The following is a 17625-nucleotide window of genomic DNA, read 5'->3' as shown; positions in this document are numbered from 1 at the left end:
CCTAAGATGCATTGTTTTTTTAATAGCAGTGTGTTAGCTTCATTTTAATAGTCAAGTTAAGCTGCTCCAAGACTGTGTAATAGAAAAGAGTTTAATCTTTATAAAACCATTATAACAAAGCAAAAACTTGAAAATATTGGCACATTGAGACAAATTTTTCATTGTAGCCTCTAGTCATAGTAACATTAAATATCTAACGTAACATAACTTTTATAAAATTACAAATATAAAAATTTGTCTCCTGAGATGTAAAATGGTTAAAAGCTGTATCCACTTGCTCATTGCTGTCATGTCCTCTGTTAAGGGTAAGAATTACTTGCTTTAATATTTTGGGTAGATGAACCTGGTGATCTCCTTGTCAGCCCTCTTGGTGTCGAGCCACTTCCCACAGATGAAGATAGTGGTGACGCCATTGGCCGTGTTGGTGACTTCCACGCGATCCAGCAGCCAACCGGGGCTGAGACCGGAGTTGTCGTGCTCCACCTGAACTTTCTGCAGGTCTCCCATGTCCAGCATCTCCAAAAGGAAGCGATCTGTCTGCCCGCGCTCAAACAGGTTCCGGAACCTCTGCCGCAGCTGGCGCCGGCCCGAATCCCCGTTGGAGCCGAAGATCGTGACGAAGACGTTGGCATCAGTGCCGGCTCCCTTCTCGTCCCCCGTGATGGTGATGATCTCGTACTTGACAGGCACCAGGCTTCGAGCTTTACTGGCGAAGCTCTCAATGGTCTTTGTGCACTCAAAGGTCAAAAACTCATCCCTCTTTGGAGAGAGAGGAATGGGCACTTTGCAGCTGAAGATGTATCTGGATGGGAACAAACAGAAAGAATAATATAAAAAATAAAAGATCACTGCGGTAGATGTGGATGTGGGTCGTTGAGCAGTCATTCCTTACTTGTTTCCCAGTTCCCTTTCGGTGACAACCACCTCCTCCACATACCAGTAAACCTCGCCCTTAACCTTCTTTCCATCCTTGGGTGTGTGGCCCAGGCAGATACCCGCAATATCACCCACATTCTTGGATGAAAAGTCAAACCTGTCAACATTTCCTCTGAAAAGAGAATAGCATACGCATATACGGAGTGAGTAACTTCCTCTAATTGGACCAGGTGCTTGAAATTCATGTCACTGCCTCACAAAATGGAGTAATGTCATGATAATGGATGACAGCGTTGTCTGGACTCAAGCACTTGGTTCTGGAAGGGCACATCTTTGAGCTTTGGGCTTACAGCAACTACCCACCGCAAGAACCTTTTCTTCTTCGAGGAGTTCTCCATTAAGAATTCTTTTGAACGGCCCTTCCTCCCTTCAAGTACAATCCAGGCATTTTCTTTGGTTTCGGCCTCAGCCGTGTCTCCAGTGGTGACGCAAATTTCGTATTCTTTGGGAGAAACAACACGGAAGCCATTAATAACAACAGTCAATTTGCATGAAGGGTTTCATATATGCCAGGAAGTGATAGATGAAGTGATAGGTTTCTGTGGTATTACTTGTCTTCTCATTAAGGTCTAAGTAGTCGTTGTTAGCACAGGGCAGTTCTCTTATTATTTGCCCATCGTCTTCGTTCTTGGCAAGCCAGCGATCGCACGGGAAACGAAATGTTTTGTCCATGATCTCATCCTTCACATCGACATGATCCAAGTGCCATCCTGGAGCAAGACCTGGCCATGATGGATCAAACACAAAAAGGATGCTAAGCCGTCTGGGCCAAATTTCCTTCAAGTCAAAGCAGTAATGGAGATGTGTTCGATTTGGAACTGCTTTGTCCAGATGACACATTTTACCTATATAGCACATTTCAAATATTTCTGACCTGTGTTGTCGTGCCAGATTCGTACTTTGGAAAGCTCTCCCAGACTGAGGATGTCTGCGAAGCGGAACGTGTCCGTTTGCTTGCGCTCAAACTTGTTGGACTTGTTGCACTCTTTCAGCGCCAGCGTCCCGGTGTCTCCGTTCTCGCCAAAAATAATCATCCACACGTTGGCATCAGTACCGGCCCCTAGCGGTGAGCAGCATGTTTTTAGTATCCAAGCTTTAAATGAGGGCTTTAAATGAGTGCCTGTAAAGTGACCCGCTATTATCCTATTGTCATTTCCCCATTTACTTCCCTGAATAAGATTTCATAGGTGCAGATCACAACGCTTAAATCCCAAAGGCGTCCATTAACTTTTGCCCATCGTTGCCTGTGTCGGCCCGGCTAATTATCCCTTCCAGAGCCTCGGCAGTGGTGCGAGGCTACGTCTTAGCTTCCAGTAACCGCCACGGGCGGAGAGCAGCCCTTTGAAGTCGATTCAGGCGCCTCGCTCTCCTGCTGTATTGATCAGCAGGACCACTGAGCTACAATACAGACAACGCCGCATGATGAAAACCGAGCGCAAAGCCACGCGGACGCCGATTCTGTCAACAGAAACGCTGACAATATCCGTCTGTCAACAACAGACAGTAAGCACTAACCTCCATTTAATTTTGCTGACAAAAAAAGGTCACTAAGACCTTTTTTTCAACGCCCTGCCTTCTTTCATTAATGGCTGTTCTGCAGATCTCTTCTCAGCTACAGTCTCATTAATTTCATCTCCCTGAAATGTTGATGGAGACCCTGCGCCACATTCGCCTATGGATCAGACGTTAACATCCTCTACAAAAGCAGCCTCATTTAGTGAAGGCTTCACCCCTAAAGCCACCACACTTTGAAGTTAACCATTAGGGGAGCGGCTCTGGTGCATCTCTTTGAAAGTGATTCAAGAAAAGAACAGCTAAAAGAGTAGAATAAGAACCAAGGGCATGTTTGGAAGATGATGTCATCGTCTTATTTCCGCTTTAACACTGCAAATTATTTGATTAAAATTACTGAGATCAGTGGGACTTCCTGGCTTTACGTGCCATGTGACGGTGGCCTCTGTTTGCTGATGAAGTACCTGCAATGTCGCTAGTCTTGATTTGAATGACGTAGGTGGTGAGCTCCACCATCGTCTCCTCGTCCACAGTAGCAGCCATCTCGCAGATCATGGTCCTCTTGGGTCCCCGGGTCCTGGACAGCCACTCCTCGTAGGTGAACACAGACTCTTCCTCTGTGGTCAGGTTACGCATGATCACCTGAATGTGCACAGCCAGGAAGTCAGTATAAAGGCACAATATGACGTAACCTGTACAAACATAAAGTCTTCCTTCTCCCAGACTGTCTATTCACTTGGCCTGGGAAACATTTCATTATTAGGCACAAGCCGGCCTCAGGCAGCCATAGTTGCACTGGGTTTCCACTCTGCATATTTATTTTGGGCATATTACTATGCTGGCCGTTCGCCCAGAGCACTGCTGTGTCCATTTCAATACACCGACCCAGCAATCCATAAAGCCAGTACCACTGATTGTGATGCTAAACACACAAGGCTGTGTGCAGGGTCAAGTCAAGGAGACGCTGGCAATAACCGAGTCCCGGGCGCAGACAGACAGGGGCTAATGTTGTTCCTGATCTACTGCTCTACAGGCACCAGCGCCGTCACCTGAGGAGACGTGTGCTCAGGAAACGGCTGCTGTTTCATGGCCTGAGAGTTCAGGAGGGAGAAACAGGTGCGCTTCACTGTGTTCCTCACAGGGTCGGATGAAGATTACGAGAAATGAACTGTTCTGAGAACGCGATTGCAAACACACACACACTAAAAGGACTAGATGAAATGAAAGACTCTCTGTGCCTCTGTGCTGCACTCAGAGGCCGGTGCTCATTACTAAGTCTGCCTGTGTGCATCCATGACACCAGCAGCAAGAGCACGGTGAATAAAATGGGTCAATATGCTCACTCCAGGAACACTGAGCCCTGTAGTGCATGTGTGTGACTGTGCCTTTGTGGGTGGGTGAATCATTGGCCATTCTCCTGCAGGCGTGTGTGCGTGCATGTGTGTTTGTCTGTGTGATATAACAAACCGAACGATCCTGTGACCTAAAGCACAGAGCGCTAGGATAAATACACAAACCCGTGGCTGCTTTGTGCTATTGATTTTAGAAGATGCTCGCAATTACTGTTGTTTTCTATGGTCCTAGTTTTATGTTTTATGGAGGAGAGCTGTGGTTTCATACTTCTTCATAACCACTCAGAAAACCTGGACATAGTGCATCATCAGCGGTTGTAACGGTGAGACGACCTTATCCAGGAACCAGTCGGGTCGACTGCCGGAGCCGTCAATGCGCAGCCTCATCTTCCTCAGCGGGGCGATGTCATCGATCTCCATGTTGAAAGTGTCTTCCTGTCCACGTTCGAACCTGTTATCCGCCACACAGTTTATCGCCTGCACAACATTCGATGTTGCTCATTTATTATAAGGTGATGTTCATGCTGCCCTCACCTGTCCTCGTTCTTCTGCAGCAGCATTTCCTCCGTGCCGCCGTTGGCCCCAAACACAGTCATGAAGATCTTGGTGTCTGTTCCTGCGTTCTGGACGTCTCCTGTCACCACCATCACCTCATAAACAATCTAAAATCAGCGCATCAGACAAATTATTCACACAAGCCATACAACCTTTAAACACTATGATACTAAACCAATGTATATATTTATTTTGGTTGGGATTATGTATATTCTCTGCTCCTGCTTTCACCTTCTGGGAGATGGAAATGGCCTCTGCATCCAGCACGTTGAACACTCTCGCTGTGAGCCCGTCTCCTCGATCTTTGGCCAGCCAGCACTTGCACGCAAAGATATATTTGACCCCTTTGGTTGGCACAGCAACCGACAGCTCATCAACCAGCCAGCAGCTCTCAGGAGTGGCCCCATCGTGGCCGAGCTGCGAGGAGGTAGAGGAGCGCTCACTTCAAGCGACGTGGGCGTATTTTCCTGCTTGTGCCCGTGTGTGTGTGTGTGTGTGTGTGTGTGTGTGTGTGTGTGTGTGTGTGTGCTGCAGACACTCTCAGAACACTCTCCCCCTCACCTCACCTCGACCTTTTTGATCTCCCCCACATCTGAGCCATGGGCCTGAAAGTTCTCCATGGAGCCGGCCTCGAAGCCCCGTCTCCCGTCCGGTGGGTCCAGCCACAGCCGCTCTGTCTGGACGTGATTGGTGCCAACGATGATCACGTAAGCTCTGCTGTTGGTGCTCGCGTCCCTCTCCAGCCCCGTACAGATGGTGATGTGGTATGGTATGACTGCGCAGCAGGAGCACATTACTTATTCATTCACGAGCGCATGGGATTATGTAAAATGCCGGCGCTCTAATGTTAATAACAATCATCACAGGCAGAAGATGAATCACACGCAGTAATGAGGATTCAGTGATTTCTTACTCGGGAGCTCGGCTTCTTCCTCCTTTTTCTTCTTGTTCTTTTTGTTCATGTTGCTGTCAACGCTCTCCACCTTCAACGCTGAGCTTTTCTTTTTACTGTGCAGGCTCTCTCTCACTCCTTCATAACCCTGAAAGACCACAACAACAGCCTCGGATCAGTAGCACCAGCAGAGATGAAGACCCTCAGTCCTTCCATGATGTTAGTGATGTCATATATAATCTCAAACAGGCATCTTTCATATCACCTTGACATAGAAGACTCTCTCAATGAGTCTGTCCTCCCTTTTTCTCGAGAGCCAGCGTTCACATAAGAAGAGGAAAACCTCCTCTGTGTCCACGTCGACCACCTCCACCTGGTCCAAATACCAGTCGGCGCTCACCATGCTGTTATCGTGGCGGATTTTGATCCTGTACACCTCTCCGAGGTCGACTGCCTCGATTGTGAATCTATCCACCTGGGCCGGAAAACATACTGAAACACTGTGGGCTTTTCAAGGACGAGTAGATTTTATGAAACCATTCATGGAATGATTTGGAATAAAGGCGGAGGCGGTTTTCTCACTGAGCCACGCTCAAACTTGTTGCCGTTCGTTTCCGACTTGCCGAGCTTCCTCTCCCCGGTGTCCCCCAGGTTCCCGTAGATGGTGAGGAAGACGTTGGCATCTGTGCCAGCTCCATACACGTCACCCGTCATCACTGACACGTTGTACGTGTGAGCTGTGAAGGAGACAGTGATCACAGTCAAGTTTAAAGCGTTGAAGGTCTGCACACACGTCCTGTGAACCCATAGAGACGTACTCTCCAGGGCGTCTTCCACCTCCACTTCTGTGACTTTCAGGTTTCCATCTCGTGACAGCTTCTCCGTGATGATGTCAGAGGGAACCAGCTCTCTCACGGTTTCTCCGTCATCCTCCGACTTGGCCAGCCAGCGCTCACAAGGGAAGATGACCGTCTCTGAACCCTACACACAGACAGGCGCACGGGGTTAAAACTGACCCACTGCTTTATTTATGGATCCAGGGCTTTAAGGGACATGACAGAACAGGCTGAATGCCAGATTTCTCTCGTCTACAGCATCTTTGAGGAGAATATTGCCATCTACTGGCCAAAGATAACAATGCAATCAAAAACAATCAATATCCATATACGTAACATAGGAAGTATTTTCACTCTACTTTTATTTCGACAGCTGTTGTTGTACCTTTCCTTTCCTGAGCAGACGTCTGATCTCCACCCGGTCCAGATGCCAGCCTGGGTTCACCCCGTGGTTGTTGTGGCCAATACGAATCTTCTCCATAACATCCCCAACATCTTCTAACTGTGCAGAAAATACATGATATTACTTTATTAACATTAATGCATTAACTCTCTGCTCTGATATATTTACTTATGTGCAGTCATTGTACCTCAACAATGAACATGTCCTCAGCTCCCCTCTCGAAGTACATCCTCCTCTCCCTCTTGTTGACGCACAGAGACTTCTGCTGCGTGCACACGGCATCTCGTCCATACAGGACGATGAACACGTCAGCGTCTGTGCCGGCGCCGAACACGTCGCTCGTGAAGGTTTTGATCTCATAGGGAACAACTGCAAAACAAAAAGTGGATTATTCCCACTCACGTGCATCAGAAGATGCTAAATGTTTCGTTACAGTGTCACATTGTAAGTTACAGGGTGTGTACAGCTCCGTCTGAAGGGGATTTGGGAAGAGGTCCCTGACGATAGCGCCGTCATCCTCCCCTTTGTCCAACCACCGGCCGCAGGGGAAGCGCAGCTTCTGTCCCTGAGACGGGGCGTCGATCTCCACCCAGTCGAGGAACCAACCTGCTGACCCTCCTCCTTAAACAGTGATACATGTTAGTGCATTCCTGTTTGCTGAAGCACTGGGAATCCTTTTGTATGTCTCTGTGCTCAGACAGGGCGCCGGTCCTACTGTACCACGGTTGTCGTGTCCAATACGCAGCTTCTTGAGCGGTCCGAGGTCTACAGCTTCTACGATGAACTCATCGGTCAAACCCCTTTCAAACTTATTCTTGTGAGTCTTTGATGCCTTCAGGTTAATTATCCCTGTGGACAAGTGTGACACACACTAAATACATATTCAAAACAAGCAACAACAAATTATAAATTCTATAAATATATTGCGTTATGGTTTAAAGAGTCACCTGTGTCGTCCTTGGTGCCGTACAAAATCATAAACAGATTAGCATCTGTCCCTGCATATTTCTTGTCCCCAGTTTTTATCCTCACTGTGTATGTTGTTGACATGGCTGTTCAGGAGAAAGCAGAACAAACCACAGACTTGTAATCTAGCTTTTCTTCTTCATTAATTAAGTATGAGCATATTTGCTATTATATGTCTGTGTCATAATGTTGCTCTTGCCTTTCTGCTCCAAACCAAGCGTGGCTTCAGAGTCTTCATCATCGTCATCATCCCCCTTCTTCATAAAAGCTTCGTCCACAGGAACAAGCTCCCTGGCAAGCTGCCCGTCGTCCTCATCGATAGCGAGCCAACGTTTACAAGGAAAAAAGTATCTAGAGTGTAACGTATCAATGCACGGCCTTAACCATTTTATTGTGAGAGTGTGAGAAGTACCATTTCAAGCCACACAGTGGAGCTCACAGTGCACCTAATGTGCAAAGGTTTTGTCTGCTCGCTGCATTGACTTTTAGACAATTTAACAAGATGTTAATACTTTATTTGCATGAAATCCTAATTAATTGGTCAATTCCAATTCAGCTCCTGAATCACTGCCCGCTCTAACATCTTCACGACTCACGTTGTGTCGTCTTTGTTGTCCACAATCTCCACTCTGTCTAAGAACCAGCCGGGACTGGCCTGGCTGTTGTCGTGCCGGATCCTCAGCTTCTTCAGGACCCCCAGGTCGGCAGCTGTGATGTTAAAAATGTCCTCCTGGGCAAACAAGCCACGGGCAGAAGCTCAATAACTCTGGTATTGGACAAACAATGTATTATATAGTTTTTAAGCAGCTTACGTGGCCTTTCTCAAATTTGTTCAGGTGGTTGGACTTCCTGAGCCGTCGCTCCCCTGTGTCACCGATCTCTCCATAGATGTTGATGTAAACGTTGGCATCGGTGCCTGCCCCCCACATGGTCCCAGTGAACACATGAACCTCATATGAGTTCACTGAGGAGAAAGCAGAGTGGTTGGCATTAATATATATCATACATCATATTCACAGGTTGCTTTATTGTGCCACCTACTTTCCATGTCTTCATTGTCTTCAGCCAGAAGCTCAACCACAATCTCCCCGTCCTCCTCATCTCTGGCCAGCCAGCGGTTACAAGGGAAATTATACGTCACCACCACTTCCTTCAACTCCTCAATTATCTCGACCTCCTCTTCCTCCTTTTTCTTCTTCTTCTTGTCCTTTTTCTTGTCTTTTTTGGGCTCCTCCTTCTTCACTTCAATCTGCACCATGGCCATCGTTAGACGCTTGATGTCCATCTTTTCCAGGAACCAGCCGTCTCCGATGCCCTTCCCGTCGTGGTAGATCCGGACCTTGTACACCTTGCCAACGTCCTGAGCCTCGATCTGGGCAGCGGGTAAAGAACAGCGGTGACGCTCAAACATCGCCCACAGATGTTGACACGGCACAGGATTAGTACAGACCTTAAAGATTTCTGTAGTACCACGTTCAAAATTGTTGGAGCGACTCTTGAGAGGAAGAACTTCGGTTTTTCCTTCGTCTCCGTAGATCTGACAGAACACGCTGGCATTGGTGCCGCCTGCGCGCACGTCCCCCGTGACCACCGTCACTTCATAGTTGATCACTGTAAACGTTGGAGGGTCATTGTGAGAACGCAAAGAGCCCTGCAAACACTAACTGTGTTTAATTTGTTGTTATTTACATTGTTCTATCTCAAGGGTCTCACTGGGGTAGATCTCAATCTCCACTTTCCCATCAGCGTTGTCTTTGGCGAGCCAGCGGTGGCTGGGGAACATGTACTGCATCCCATGGACCGGCACGGAGATCTGCACACTGTCCAGGAACCATCCAGCGCGCAGGCCTTCGTTGGTGTGACCAATCAGGAGACGGCTGATCTGTTGGTCACACAGACAAATAAAACCAATCACAAGGCACTTTAATTATTAATAAAGTTAAATTAGTTGCATGCTCATAACATCACACCTTTCCGATGTCATAGGTGTCGATGGTGAAGATGTCAGTGCGCCCAGTTTCGAAGTAGTTCCCGAGGTCGTTGTCAGAAACCGCCAGGATCATTTTGTTGGTGTCGCCCTTCTCCCCGAACAGCTTCACGAACACCCTGGAGTCCGAGCTGGCTCCGTTCACATTGCCAGTCTTAATCGCCACGTGGTAGCCGATATCTGACGACGAGCCAAAAAGAGACTGTCATTTGTAGAAGCACAGAAAATGTGTTGTTGCGCCGCTTTTTGGTTGATTGACCCATTTGTTCTGGTGACGGAAATAATCGTGGGCCTCACTGAAGAGACGCAGACCCTCTCCAGCCGGAACCAGCTCACGAACTATCTGTCCGTCATCCTCATTACGGTCCAACCACCTGAGAGATAAAATACAGGAAATAAATCAACTCTGCATATAATAGGTTTCTATTCTACCAAGATTCTTCATCACAAAATATTTAGACGAGCTAAAACAGAACGTCACCAGTACAAGAAACACAAAACACTGAACTTTCCCTTTTAAAGGACAAACAGACTTTAAAAAGCGGCTTTAGGAGTAACACTGCACCTCAGCTTTGCGGTTTGGTTCTAGTTACTGAATGAACGAGCTGCTTGATCACATGCATTTAGTGCCCATTTGTAATGTCACCCTAATCCATCAGCTGCCCAACCACTTAAACACGTGCCACTGGAGAACGAGGCGTGTGCATGTGTCACTTGCAGCTACTTTTAAAGCTCCATGTTTTAACAAATTGTAAATTCTCAACTGTATTTCATTTATTTAGTCCATTATCAAAGAATCTGACAAAATATGGAACCGATCCTTTGAGTTATTTGTAAGGTATTATTTCCTTGCCTGGAACAGGGAAACTCAATAGCCACGGACTCGGGCTGACCCTCTTCCCTCACCATCACTTTATCAAGGTACCAGCCACAGCCTCCGCCGCGGCCGTCATGGCCGACGCGGACCCGTCGGACCTGGCCCAAGGACACGGCTTCGATGAGAAACTCGTCATGCTGGGGGAGGAAAGCGGAAACACATCTACAATCAGTGTGTGGACTTGCCATTCCTGTGTTTCTTCTTCATCCATAACTCATCCTACACTTACATTTCCCTTTTCGAATTTGTTGACGTTGGTTTTGCTTATAATCATCGGCCGCTCCCCTGTGTCGCCCAGGTCGCCGATTATATTGAGGAAGACGCTGGCATCAGTGCCACTGCCACTGACGTTGCCAGTGCAGATGGTAGCGCGATATTTAATCACTAAAGGAAAAAGACATTAATTAAAAGGTTTGTACTGCCTAAAGGCAGATGCATTGGGTTTTATATACTATATATTTAAAAAAAATCGCTGTAAAATATATTTAAAAGACACTTCCTGTCTCTTACAGGGCAGTGGCTCGTCAATCACTGCTCCTGTAGCTGGAAGCTCTCTGATTATCTCGTTATCATCTTCATTAATATCCAGCCAGCGTCCACATTCAAAGGAATATTTCTCCATCGTCAGAGTCTTGAGCAAAGTGACCTGCAGAAAATCACACGCCTCATGTGAATCTTCATCTGCTCAGAAGAAGAACCGATATCTTCCAGGAACAAGGTGCGACCTAGTGCTTAGGAGTGACATTAAGACCTTACCTTGGCTAAATGCCATCCAGCAAACGGACTCCTCTTTTCATGCCAGATGCGCAGTTTCTGTAATTTTCCTATGTCTGGCATTTCAATCTATAGCCATAGAAAACAAACGCCACAAAACCATTAGAGCGCGTCTGTACTCATGAGCTCACTGCAGCCGACGATCCTGGCCTCACCATGAATTTATCAACCTGAGCCTGCTCAAAGCTGTCTGAGTTGTTTTCCAGCTTGATCTCATCAGACTTGCCCTTCTCTCCGTAGATCTGCAGGAACACCTGGGCATCCGTCCCCGCCCCCTTCACGTCCGACGTCCAGATCCACAGGGACCACGGGTACTCTGCGGGGGGGGGGGGGGGGGGGGGGGGGGGGGGTTTAGTTCTGGAGGACTCAAGAAGGACGTTGTTCCGCGGACAAAGACACCCACTCTTTTGCTTCTTCTGCCGGAGGGAGACCATTTCATACAGCTCCCTCTCAATCAGACCATCTGCCTCGTCCTCGTCCAGCCACATCCCACACGGAAAGGTCTGCTCGATGCCCGTGAACGGGCAGTATATGACCACCTGCAGAGACAAACCACTCCTATAGTGGATGCACCGCCTTCAAATGTAAGCGCACAGACATCCGGACGTGCTCAGCACCTTTTCACAGTACCACCCGGCACCGACCGCGGCGTTGTCATGCCCGATGGTGACTCTGCTGAGCGGACTGATTAGCTCACATATTTCCACGTTGAAAATATCGATGAGGCCGCGCTCAAAGGCTCCACCTTCCAAGAAGATCTTGCCACTGTTTTTTAAGCCCTTGGAGCCATGCATGACTATGTGCATCTTAGAGTTGGTGCCCGCTCCCCTCACATTTCCGGTCATCACCTGCACGTTGTAAACAACTCCTACAAGGAAACACAAAACACTTCAGATCTGTACATTATTGTAATAAAACTAAAGTCGAATGTTCAAATGTTCAAATTTCAGTTCAGTTGTTGTTCATACCCATTGGTTGCATGGATCCAACCAATATATCTCTCTGTATTTTCCCATCACCTTCATCCATGGCGAACCACCGATTAACTGGGAACTCGTACACTTCCTTATTCCCCATGTCATCGATTACCACCTGGAGAGAACCAGTAAACGCCATCAGGAGAGTTCCGTTCCATGCGTGAGACAGTGTCTACATGCTGGCACCTTGTCTAGCAGCCATCCAGCTGAGGAACCTCTGTTGTTGTGCCCGATGGTGATCTTCCTCAGCCTGCCCAGGTTCGGAGACTCTATGGTAAACTTGTCCTCCGAGCCGCGCTCGAAGTTGTCCTTTTCACTGTCAAGCCGTCTCTCTCCTTTTGCGCCACGGAAGCATTGAACATTAAAAACTCACGCCGACAAAAGAATCAGCAGAGAGGAGGTTTTGCCCACCTGTGTCCCCGTTCTCCCCAAAGATATTTAGGAAGACGTCAGCATCCGTTCCACTTCCCTTAATGTCAGGGGTGAACACGCTCACTATGTACTTATTGACTGCAACACATGGAACATAACAGACAAGGTGTCAGGACCTTTAACAATTCTTTTCTTTTTGTTGTTTAGGTTTTTGTGTGTTAAGATGGTTTCCAGTTCTTATTGTGCACAACTGTGTGGGTGTGTCACATTATTTGGAGCTTGTCTAGCTCCGCTTCACTGGTCCCTTTGCAACAGAAGACACGAGGGCGGGCGAACCTATGGATTACACCCCGGTGGATTTCAATTAGAACCTTACACGTCTGTGTTCAACTGGTCGGATACACGGTGTTAACACTGCGGGGTGTCTAAAAACAGATGATTCGTCTGTTCATTTGTGGCTTAACTCATTAATTTATCAGTGACTCTATGGGCTTAAATTTTTTATTAGCTAGTAAGTGTCAAATCAACCGCCTGAACGTTGCAGTGAGTGTGTGGTTTGTATCGTCACCTCGGCGGTTTCTCTGCGGTGGATGCATCTGGAATCTTATTTTTACATCACCTTTGTGAACCTTTGTATCTGGGTTGCGTGTTTGCTTTTCTTGCTCGACCTACATTTGGGGACGTCCATGGGGTTCATGCTGCCCAGCAGGTCCCTGACAAAGAGGTTGTCTCCCTCCTCTCGGCTCAGCCAGTTGCTGCAGGCGAAATAGTAGCGCAGATGTGGCCGGTTCATGTCGGTCACCACCACCCTGTCCAGGAACCAGCTGGCGCTCATCCCCGTGTTGTCGTGCTCGATCCTGGGGAGAAGTCAACAATCATAGTGTGACATGAGTTCCACCTGCAGATAATTACAAAGAGCTGCTGTTAGGTTACTATCGAGCAACAAGAGAGTAAGGAACTAGCTCCCAGCAGCAGATGGGGCTTCACCATCTATTACTGGAACAAGTTCTTTGATAGCCAGCGAAACAGCTGCACAATAGGTGACAAATGTTCCTCATGAGTCGCTTGTATTCTGTGCGGATTAGTGTATAATACAACAACACGCTGGGATTTACCTCATCTTCTTCAAAGGGCCTATGTTCTGCGTTTTGATGCGGAAGACGTCGGTCTTGTTCTTGTCAAACGCAGTCCGGCTTCTGCGCAGCAAGAAAACGGGGACAATATCAGAACTCGCGCAAGAGATTGGCCGCGAGCATGTGTACAAGCGCGTAAGAGAGAAGAAGGTGTAGTTAATTAAAGAAGAACCGGTAAATTCTGAGGTGGGACTGATCCAGCTTAGCGTGCGCTCTCCGCAGCCAATTCAACGCTCCCTTTGCGCTATCGTGTACTTTTATTCCACAGAGAAAACCCACCATATAATGTAAGAAAACTGATACGACAAATGCTTTTACTTGTTTTGTTATCTGCGCAGACAAATGGTGGAAAGACGCAAAGATCAAATCCAATGCCACCTTTGGAATTCATGCAACTGGATGTTTTATAATCACACTGAATTTCCAAAGAGATGCATTTTTTCTGTGTAAGTTCGCTTGGAGACATAGCACCCCTCCCCCCTCTTACCTGTATCATGTCAACTTTTATTTGGTCATTACACAATACAGGCAGGACCTAAAATATATCGGAGTAAGGTGAAACTATCCTCAACTTGCACTACTATAGTCTAAGAGAATGTGGCAAACTAACATCCGTGCCCTGATCTTCACTAAAGACATGCTGAAGCTGTAGAACTGGGTTAATGAGACCATCACAAGGTATGTGTGACATGGTCCAAGAGGGTTTTCAATAAGTAGGTATCTCCTATACACGGTGCCCGTAACTCTATCTGTCTATAAATGTGTGCAGAGATAAAGGGAGCCTGTCGCTGATAAGATCCCCTGAAAGTCACTTGATCTTGCTCAGAAATGACATCGTGGTCTTCTTTCATTTGCCTCTGAATGGAAAAGAAGACCGGCCATGCCACGCAGTTCCTCCTTACTCCTGATATTATGTGTCCAATGGATATATGACTGTATAGAGGAGACGTTCCTGCACCAAAGCGAAGATGTTCTGCTCAAGTGGACTTCAGGTCAAATTTATTTTGTGTTCGTGGCCTCTACATGCCTCGAGTTAATGGTGAGGAACGTTCTCTCATACAGTGTTATATGCACAGTAAAACTCAACACAAGGACAGAATCATAACCATCCTGTTGGAGACTGATACCTCTTTTCTGTGCTGAAGGAAAGAGACATAAAACAGATTCAAGGTTAACAGCTGGCACTGAAAATATAAATATTCAGCTAAACTCACTGTGGAATGAGTGAATCAAGTAAAAGAGCTACATTACACATACACTAGGATGTACAGTAGCAATAACCAACAACACATCTATCAAATTGCTGTATGTTGTTGTCCATGATGGAAATATCCACTCACTTGCTTGCCAGGTGAACTTTCGGGGTGACGCCAAAGTCCCCAAACAGTGTAACAAACACATTTGCGTCAGTTCCGGCGCCCTTCACGTCACCTGTCACAGTGACCACCTCATACACTGGAAAAGAAGGAGGGTGGGAATTAGAAACGCTCACTTCTGTCCACTTGCGTTTTAAACATTACAATTCATTCCACGAGACGTCTCCCTAATTTGAAGGATGAAAAACATAAGGAGAAACACGGGACGCTGCATCCTCAGGCAGCGTCCAATAATCTATAAACATTAGGGAGCATTATGTTTCCTTCCATGCACAGACGCCAAGGAATTCAATGCGGCGCAACTGCAGCGAATCCATGTCTGGCGTGCCGCGCCGGCCAAGTCTCTCTCACATTTCGCAAATGTGTTTCTTTGTCCGGCCGAGCCACCGAGCGTAAAGTAATTGGGGTGAAAACTCAGCAGCCCGTAAAATCTGGCCAGTCAGATGGTGCAGCACTTTGTCCGCCTGCGTGTTCCGAGTTCACACGGTGAGAATTCTTTGTCTTTGGTTTCCGACCATACTAACTACATAGTCTAAGAAGATTTACACGGAAAACTGACTTTACAACAGGCAAGCTCAATTTCTTCAGTTTCACTCTCATTGCTTTTCATCGCTCTAATTGACTTAAAAAGTGAGTCAATTAAGGTGACTCACCCTCCATTTTAGATTGCTTACAGATCTAGTCTGACTGTAATCATGTTTCTCTAATATCCTACCAAAGTACCAAGTTTCCCATTGACATCACGGTTGAGTAACCAGCTTGTTCGAGAAATACAACTGCAGACTTGATTCTCTACTACCAACTACCAACACGAAACACAGAAGAAGAACAAAGAAGGCAGAGTTGAGGGTCATAGGGTTAAGAGGAGGAGACGGACATCTGACAGGAAGCCATTAGGCCAAATTTATTCCAATGGGGTCATGGAGTTCCAGGTAAAAGTGTGCTCACTGCCACTGTATAGTATCTACCATATAAAAAAGAAACAGAAAGGATGATGAAATCCAAGGATATGGACATACTTGTACTCGGGCATGCAGCACTACTAAACAGCGATCTGTCCCTTTATCCTTATTGCCATCATTCTAATTAGCAGTGTTGTTGCTCGCTGCAGACTTTGGCTCCTCGCTCCATGTCTGAAAACCTCTGACGGGCTCTGGGAGAGCTGGTCTGGCTGCGGGCCCTCGCTGGTGCGACTGGGACGGCACCCAGCACCTGTCTGCCCCCGGGCCTCTGTTTGGGTCTATTCATGTGGAACATAACTGAGCTTTCACCCTGGAGCAATCACAGAGGGATTCCCCGTAGGGCCCATGCTCAGCCTTGATTCAGGAAATATTCAGATTGAACAGATGGAGGATCTCACAGGTACAGTAAACTAAAGCACAGGATGGAGGGATCCTTACCTTTCTTTTTGTAGTACTCGTCCTCATATCCATCAGAAGAGTCCGTGTGGTAGTTCAGCAGCTCATTCTGGTAAATCACAGCATAGTCCACCTGTTTGGTTTTGGATTTCTTCCCTTTTTTCTTTTTGTCATCATCGCTGTCTCCAGATCCCTTCTTCCCCTTCTTCTTCTTCTTTTTCTTTGAGTCTTCCTCCTCTTCCTGCTCATCCAGCACAGGCTCCTCATCATCATCGTGAGACTTCTTTTTCTTTTTGCCATCTTTGGACTTTTTATCTTTGGAGCCCATGTCCTCGTCTCCTTCTGGACTCTCAGTGGAGGTTTTCTTTTTCTTTTTCTTCTTCTCCTCCTTCGCTCCCTCAGTCACTTCCTCTTTATGCTTTTCCTTTTTGGACTTGGCCCTGGGGTCATTGTTGTTCTGCTCACCCTCTTCAGCTTCATTTTCAATCACAGCATCGACTTCGTGAACATACTCTGGGTTCTTCTTCTTCCTTTTCTCCTTTGTTTTGTCACCCTCTTTCTTCTTCTCTTTCTCTTTGGCCTCTTGATTGCTGGGATTCTCTGCACTTCTGTGTTTCCTCCGACTCTTCTCTCCTTTTGCCGTGTCCCTACGGGTCACACCGTTGCTCTTCTCCTTTAACTCTGGCTCCGTTTCCTCCACTTCATCATCAACCTCTTCAGTTTCCTCAGAAGCTGTGGACTTTTTCTGTTTCGCCGGCATCTTTTATTTATCCACTTCCCTGGCCTTTAGTTTCGTAAGTGCTGCCTTGAGTTTCTAATGGTGTAAGACAATTCATTTGACCCTTGGCTGCAGATAGGTCTGGGATTGCGTGGGTTCAAGCAGCCTGAATGTGTCCGGCTGCAGATATGCCGGCACAGGACATGCAAACGGCAGCAATTGCAACCTGGACACCTTCTGCTCACAGTAGAATATGACCATACAACCAACACACGACTCATAAAAAATTACTGTCACCTCAACACCCACGTGACCCATGGGAGAAAGCCCTGTGAAAAAGGAGCCTTGCACAGAGAACTTATCCTCTGTGTAGAGGCAATCTTCATTATTCATGGTGTCAGGATCGCTTTACTGGCCGGGGGTGTCTCGCTTTTACCTGCTGTCACACACATAGAGACAGATAAACAGACACACAAACAAACAAACAAACACACATACACACACTCATTACAACTACAGTGGTGTTCATTCTGGTGTAAGAGTAGTAAAGCGTATAAACCCCCAGAATAGGAGAACCTCATGACTAAAACAAGCCCACGGT

At 47.0% G+C, this 17625-nt stretch overlaps 1 protein-coding gene across 1 annotated transcript; it reads right to left on the bottom strand.

Annotated features, from left to right (window-relative positions):
• Positions 1–77: 77 nt before the first annotated feature.
• On the bottom strand, positions 78–17111 carry loxhd1a (lipoxygenase homology PLAT domains 1a). The gene is made up of 42 exons (XM_029168872.3): positions 16349–17111; positions 14913–15027; positions 14700–14711; positions 13555–13635; positions 13112–13296; positions 12479–12577; positions 12254–12402; positions 12059–12182; positions 11708–11958; positions 11494–11629; positions 11246–11406; positions 11073–11159; positions 10827–10962; positions 10546–10700; positions 10293–10453; positions 9737–9813; positions 9423–9619; positions 9142–9334; positions 8903–9063; positions 8494–8824; positions 8265–8416; positions 8049–8182; positions 7652–7803; positions 7434–7538; positions 7207–7335; positions 6940–7107; positions 6674–6855; positions 6469–6585; positions 6066–6228; positions 5830–5984; positions 5513–5722; positions 5269–5395; positions 4922–5130; positions 4587–4772; positions 4335–4462; positions 4134–4251; positions 2913–3090; positions 1811–1996; positions 1488–1658; positions 1240–1378; positions 893–1048; positions 78–802 (listed from the first exon to the last, which is right to left on the bottom strand). Exons 1-42 carry the CDS (start codon positions 17064–17066, stop codon positions 322–324), a joined length of 7275 nt encoding a protein of 2424 aa, XP_029024705.1. The 5' UTR covers positions 17067–17111; the 3' UTR covers positions 78–321.
• Positions 17112–17625: the final 514 nt, after the last annotated feature.

Source organism: Betta splendens, chromosome 12 (genome assembly GCF_900634795.4).
Source record: "Betta splendens chromosome 12, fBetSpl5.4, whole genome shotgun sequence".
NCBI classification, from domain to species: domain Eukaryota; kingdom Metazoa; phylum Chordata; class Actinopteri; order Anabantiformes; family Osphronemidae; genus Betta; species Betta splendens.
The sequence above is the reverse complement of the archived record's forward strand: the minus strand, read 5'-3'. Positions and strand labels throughout refer to the sequence as shown.